Source organism: Eriocheir sinensis, chromosome 37 (genome assembly GCF_024679095.1).
Source record: "Eriocheir sinensis breed Jianghai 21 chromosome 37, ASM2467909v1, whole genome shotgun sequence".
NCBI classification, from domain to species: Eukaryota; Metazoa; Arthropoda; class Malacostraca; order Decapoda; family Varunidae; genus Eriocheir; species Eriocheir sinensis.
The window spans coordinates 14,518,239-14,525,170 of record NC_066545.1 but is presented as its reverse complement, the minus strand read 5'-3'; the positions used below and the strand labels follow the sequence as shown (position 1 = coordinate 14,525,170).

General features: G+C 45.8%; 1 protein-coding gene across 2 annotated transcripts in view; it reads right to left on the bottom strand.

Annotated features, from left to right (window-relative positions):
* Window positions 1-2,005: 2,005 nt before the first annotated feature.
* Window positions 2,006-6,932, bottom strand: part of LOC127008310 (MOB kinase activator-like 2) — a 48,386-nt gene continuing 43,459 nt past the window's right edge. For both annotated transcript variants that reach the window (XM_050880182.1, XM_050880183.1), the window contains exons 3-4: window positions 5,539-5,760; window positions 2,006-4,593 (exon numbers count right to left, since the gene is read on the bottom strand). In XM_050880182.1, coding sequence (XP_050736139.1) covers window positions 4,100-4,593; window positions 5,539-5,760 — 716 coding nt within the window. In that variant the 3' untranslated portion in view covers window positions 2,006-4,099. The remainder of the gene's footprint in view (window positions 4,594-5,538; window positions 5,761-6,932) is intronic.

The following is a 6,932-nucleotide window of genomic DNA, read 5'->3' as shown; positions in this document are numbered from 1 at the left end:
TGGCTCCTGTCCTCTGTGGTCCGTGTGGAGAGACTAACTGAATGGAGGATGAGAGGAGAGGAGGAAGAGATGATGATGGGCATAGCGTGTGCCCCCCCCCCTCCCCCCCACTAGCCTCCTCCTCTTCCTCTCCTCGTCCTCGTCCTTCTCTCTCTCTCTCTCTCTCTCTCTCTCTCTCTCTCTCTCTTCTATTTTTTCTTCTCGTTCTTGTTCTTGTTTCTTTTTCTCTTTTCTTTTCTCCTCTTTCATTGTTCTTTCTATCTTCTTTTCTTCTTAACTCTCTTTCTTTCTTCTTCCTTTTTTTCATTATTTTTTTTCTTAAGTCCAGTATAGCTAGTTAGCGAAATATAGGCTACTTCAGAGATATTACCATTACTATAAATACTAGCTACTACTACTACTAGTACTACTACTTTATCAGCAAGAACTAGATAATATATATAAGGCATGCTTGTCCTTAAAAAATCCTCAATATACGTATGTAGGTCAATGTTCCGTACGTAGTAATAGTAGTAGTAGTATAATTGCTGGCACACGGGGAGAGGTAGAAATAACTTGAAGATAAGGTGAAGGACCGTCAAGCTATCTTCCACTAGTATTACGTCGTATCAATTTCAACCATCCATATCATAAACAACACCTACATTGTCTGAGCCATGCCTTGATATGAGAGAGCTTGTGCAGGGCCCGAGTTGATGGCATGTGACCAAGACGTGTGTGGGAAAAGGAGGAGGTGGGTGCAAGAGCTGTGTATGTTTATTTTTGTATATTCGAGGGAAGTTTAAAGTCATGGGCATAGTAGGAGTTGGCAGCTATAGGTGATGCCCTACATTGAGACACACACATGCACGGGGGTACATTGTTGAGTGATATAACAGACAGATGGCAACCAGTTAATGAAAAAAAGAAGTTAAGAGAAAAAGATGGGATGAGGAAGGGAGGGGATCAGAGGAAGGGAAGGAAGGGAGGGGAAGGGGGAAGAGAAAGGAGGTGAAAGGAAGGGAAGGGAGAGGAAGGGGAAGGGGGAAGAGAAAGGAGATGAAAGGAAGGGAAGGGAGAGGAAGGGGAAGGGAGAAGAGAAAGGAGATGAAAGGAAGGGAGAGGAAGGGGAAGGAGGAAGAGAAAGGAGATGAAAGGAAGGGAAGGGGAAGGAAGGGAAAGGGGGAAGAGAAAGGAGATGAAAGGAAGGGAAGGGAGAGAAAGGGGAAGGGGGAAGAGAAAGGAGATGAAAGGAAGGGAAGGGAGAGGAAGGGGAAGGGGGAAGAGAAAGGAGATGAAAGGAAGGGAAGGGAGAGGAAGGGGAAGGGGGAAGAGAAAGGAGATGAAAGGAAGGGAAGGGAGAGGAAGGGAAAGGGGGAAGAGAAAGGAGATGAAATTAAGGAAGGGAAGGGAGAGGAAGAGGGGGGTTACCTTAGACATGGGCCGTTACTTCTGTCTGACTGTTTGAAGATATCCCGTGAACGAAGCTTTCCTCCTCTCCTCCACGGTCATGTTCTCGCCCCAATATTTATCTGTCTCTCAAGGTTACTCCGGATGCTGTTCGCGGGTTTCATCATTATTACAGCATAGGAAACAACTCAAGGAAAAATATATACAGAAAAAGAAAGCCCACTAATTGCTATCATTGTGTATTATTCAAGATCTGGGTGGTTCAGTAACTTTTTATCTAAAGTTTAAATAGGAACATGGCTGCTTGATAATGAATGTGTAGTTTGCAGGTTTTGGGATATAAATCAGGCAAGAATAATTAATGACCTAAAAACATATAACACAACTATTTGGCCTTATAGATCCGTGTGGGCAAATTTCTACTAAAAGTTAAAATCATGAGGCAAGAAAGTAGAATAGCAGTACTACAATGAATGAGCGTATTGACTGAAAAAGGAATCCCTGTGTTCGTAGATAAGTGGAGATAGAGGCTGTGGAAATCTTGAAGAGCTGTCATTCTGAAGGCAAACATCATACCCAAGAGTGCACACATCAAAGGCCTGGTTATGAAAAAGACTTGTCAGTGCAAAGTATTTTTATTTATTTTGCAATATTAATTAATTCTTAGAACATTTTCCTGTTTCAATAAAGTTTATCACAAGAGGTGTTCTGCCAGGCAGGTGGTGCCAGGAACCCACTCCCTGTGCCACCTTCCCGCCCTGCTGCTGCCTGCTGCCCTGCCCTCTCTGTCATGAAGGAAACCAGAACAGAAAACGTGGCGAATGTAAAGATCTATGTGTTAAGTGTGTGTGCTGTAGTGTGCTTTACTTTAATGCCCAATCCGCTCCCCCTCAGGCTGTGCAAACACGTGGTGGTTGCAAAACGAGGGAAGAAGCACAATAAAACATGTCATTAGTCCTCCTTTAATGAGATAACTGACAAAATGACAGTAGTAGTTTGTGTATATATATATATGTGTGTGTGTATTTTAAAAGGGGGAACCAGCCCTAAAAAATGCCAAGCAGCTGCTGAGGGACACACCACACCTTCACCTTTCCATCACGCCCACATTTCTGCCCACTGAGAGACCCACACAGGTGATGGAGGGCGGGCACAGGTGGCTGGTGGTCATGCCGTTCCTGAGCGCCTTAACCTGCCACGCCAACCTTGTCAGAGGCCGGGTGGAGGAGAAGGGAGGGGGTGACACAGGGGGTGTATGATATGCTGGCTGTCTAACCAAGGATGAGTACAGAGGGTGTGGGTGGGCAGTGAAGGTGGCAAGGCCCTATTTCCCTGCCTCCCTCCTGCCCATACACATTCCCAAATGCCCATCCCACCCAGTTCTTACACCTAGAATTATCATAACAACTCTGCATTATATACATCTCATTTCAGCTCAAATAAGAATATACCAGCCATCAGATAATATTTTCAGTAGGCAAACAACATGATCAGCATATACAGTATACTAGCTCAGCCCGCTGCCCCCCGCCCCCCGCCCACTCACAACACAAAAATAAATAATCACATTGGTGCACACTCTGCCCGCACACGCTCAAGCATCAAGTATAAGGTGGGCTGTCAAGCCAGACCAGGCACGCACACATGCATGCATATACATATGAACTCACACACCCACACACACACTTGCACACATACACACACACACACACACACACACATATGCATATGCATGCATACGTGCATTTTACACAAGCATCCATACATCAATTTTGTTTTAAAAAACCCAAAATAACAAGCAATATTTTTTCATTATAATTACACTTTTTTTTCATAGTTAAACTTTGGCTAATTACACAACTCAGCAAGAATATGTGCCCAAAAACAAACCTCTCTCTTTCTCTCTCATTCACTCATGCACACTCACACTCAATCACTCTCACACACACACACACACACACACACACACACACACACACACACTCAATCACTCACACACACACACACACAAGCCAACAGTAGTAATTAAGCCTGCCAGGTTGCTGAGGTAAGGTCAGCAGGGCTTCCCTGCTGTGTTGGTACGCTGGTAGTGACTCATGACTCATGCTCACTATCATTAAGTACACCGAGGGTGGAGCCAACACAAGGAACACTGTGGCGGGGCCTCCCCTCCACCACAACTAAAACACTTCTGGGGAAGTTTGTACTGCTTGTGGAAACTAACAGACGCATCACATGTGGACTAGTGAGGACTCAGAGACCTACAGGGGGGGGCAGCCCCACCGGGGGCCCGGCCGGGGCCGCCCCGGGAACCAGACGCGGCTGTTCCTCCACCAACCAGACCTTGACTTTATCTTAGAATATCTTCCTTCGGAAAAATTGAAATCACAAGAATAAAGTTTGCATCCAGACTCTCTCGAGGGTGGCCGGGGCGCCCGGATGGCCACCCGGGCGGGGAACAATGCACTTCATGGTGAGTGTGTGCTCTGTAATAACGCAGGATAAATATAAATAGTATTTTGTATAGCAATAGTTATGATCTAAGGACTTTACAACACTTATGTACACAACACCCCACGAGGCCCCAGGCTGGCCCCCGGGGCCCCACACCCGGGCAGGCTAAGGTGCCGTCCCGTGTGTGGAGACCCCCCAGTGGGGCAGGGCGGGGCTAGGGCACCCGCACACATTGGTTTACTAGCGTGAGGAATAACTATGGCCGAGTGTCCGGTGTCTCCCCGGCCGTGAGGGGCGGATCAGATGCCCCAGACTTATCCTCCTCGGCCCCAGCCCCGGCCCCCGCCCCGCCACCGCTACCCTCACTGACCGCTGCCCCATCCTCTGCCTTATTGGTTTGCTCCTCCGAGGGCGCAGTGCCCGCAGCACTCTCTCCCTCCCTGGTGGGAGCCATGGAATCGGGACACTCCCCACTGGGGGGAAGGCCCGGGGAGGGGGCAGGGCCCTGGCTCTCTGGGTGCAGCCTGAGGGCCACCACCAGGTCATGCAGGATCTCCGTCTCCTTCTCCTCGATGAGTCTGAAGCGGTCATTGAAGAGGATGAAGTGTGCGAAGATACAGTTGAGGTGTGCATGCAGGTTGAGCAGCACCACCTCACGGAAGTGACTGTGGTAGAGGTGGGCCAGCACGTGGAACAGCAGCCGCTGAATCTTCTTCACAATGGACTCAAAGGACACTGGAAAGTCATTCTCTGCAAAGTAAAACATTAGGGTCAGCTGAGACAGTAAGGCAATAAAAGCTGAAGGGAGGGTGTGTTATGTCTGCTGGGAGGCTGAGGCCAGGAGTGGGAAGATGACTACATGTGGCAAAAATGTGTGTGCATGTGTGGAGTGAGAATGAGGAGAAATGGAGATGAATGGCAGGATGCAAGTGAAATTGAGTAAGATCAAATGAAAAAGGATCCACACTTTCTTTTGTCCTGAAAACCATTGTTACCCTAATGCTCTAATAACAGGATGCTACTAGGAACTTCCACATAATTCACAGGCAGGTGAAAAACATCCTACCCTTACTACTCTTTGCCATTCACACAGGCATCCATGATAAACCAAAGGACCAAGGAAGGATCTCACATTCCTAAAAAAATCAGCATGCTAACATCCACTTTTCTTCCCCACAACTTTTATTTTTCTTCTCTTTATTTTACTTTCACAGTCTCTTTGATTTTTCATATACAGAGACACGGCTATTTTGTTTTTGCCCTCGAGGTGTTTCCTTTACTATAAATCATAAATAAAAATCCATATCTGCTCACTGGGGGGATTTTGTTTAGGTCTATATGGATTTTTTTTAGTTTCCCTTGATGTCCTTTTTATGGGTCTCAATACTACAACCACTACCACTACTACTAATAATAACAATGATACCCAGGTACTTGCATTACTAAAACTGCTCCTGTATAATATCTCTCACTTCACCTAAATAACAATGCAAATTATCTCCTTGTGTCCCTAAATACAAACTTCTAAGCCTAAATAACAATGCAAATTATCTCCTGTGTCCCTAAATACAAACTTCTAAGCCTAAATAACAATGCAAATTATCTCCTTGTGTCCCTAAATACAAACTTCTAAGCCTAAATAACAATGCACATTATCTCCTTCTTTGTCCTTCAATACAAACTCCCGAGCCTTACCGAACTTGGTTGGGAAGATTGACTCGTCGTTTATGGTCTTCTGCGTGAAGGTCATGACATAGTCAACATACTGTGGGGCGGCCACTCTCGTTTTCTTGCCCTTCTCGTCAAACCAGAGGTACTGGCGGGTGGCGGGGCCCATCATGTCTGGGCAGCCCCCCATCGTACAGAACTCACACACCGTCCCATACACCAGGTTGATGTGCTGGAAAAAGTCGATGGCTGCAACACAGAGAGAGGAAGGGGTTAGTGTGAGCTGTTACTGAAGACAGCAAGTTGGTAAAAGAAAACGGTGCAGTGGGAGGTTTGGTTAGAGCAGGCGGTAACATTATTATGAGAAACACGTCAGAACACAACCGGGAATAATCACAAAAACACTATATAGGAAGGGGTAACCAAATTATTAGTGTATACTATGAAGCATATGGCTGTTATAATTAAGACAGATGGACCTATAATTGCAATACTGTGTCATGTAAGTATTAGTTCCTCCAGCACATCATTTTAGTTAATTCTTTATTCTTTATTCATTTGGCTGCTTTTAACCCGGTAGCGGCGACGGGCCAAATTTGTGCCATGATTTAAACCCCCAAAAATAGATGATACATAATCTGATCACAAATGCTTTGATATATATTTTGAAATGGTTTTTGTGAGTGATGATTTTTTGTCATTTTTCTCGCTTGGAGGGACCATCAAGAAGCATGATCCCCGCTGCTACTGGGTTAAGGCTAGGCTCAAAATGTGTAATGCATGTTTCCAAAGATTAATTGATATCATTGTTACTTTTTATCCTTATTGTTGCTTCATTATTAATTTGTTCAGTTTCTTTCTCTTACAAATCTTCCTCTCCATGTAAACTATTCCCTGCAATCAGATCTTTCTTTGTTCATATATATCTTAAACATCTACTTTCCTTGGCCTCACTCCCCTTATCTACCTATGTATGTACCTAAAAACAAACACACACACACACTCCCTAAATATTCTGCCCCTTCGTCTTCCTCTTTTCCGTCCTCCCTTTCTCTAGTCTATCTTCTCTTCTTCCTCTAAAGTCTAACCATTCCTCCTTCACGTCTACCCCCCCCCCCCTATATATTCAGTCCCTTTATCTTCCTCTTTTCCGTCCTCCCTTTCTCTCATCTATCTTCTCTTCTTCCTCTAAACCAATCCTCCTCCACGTCTACACACACACACACACTCATCAGGACACTCAACACTCATCCTCCTCTTTGTACGTTGCCGACACTCACCGCACTCCTCCTCACACTCCTTCCTCCCCCGCCCTGCTACAAAACACGAGCCTCCGTGTGACGTGCGGATTAAAAAAAAGTGCAGAGAACGGGTTATTCCCGGAGTCGCCCCTCGTCACGCTGGCTACACCTGGCTGGGCA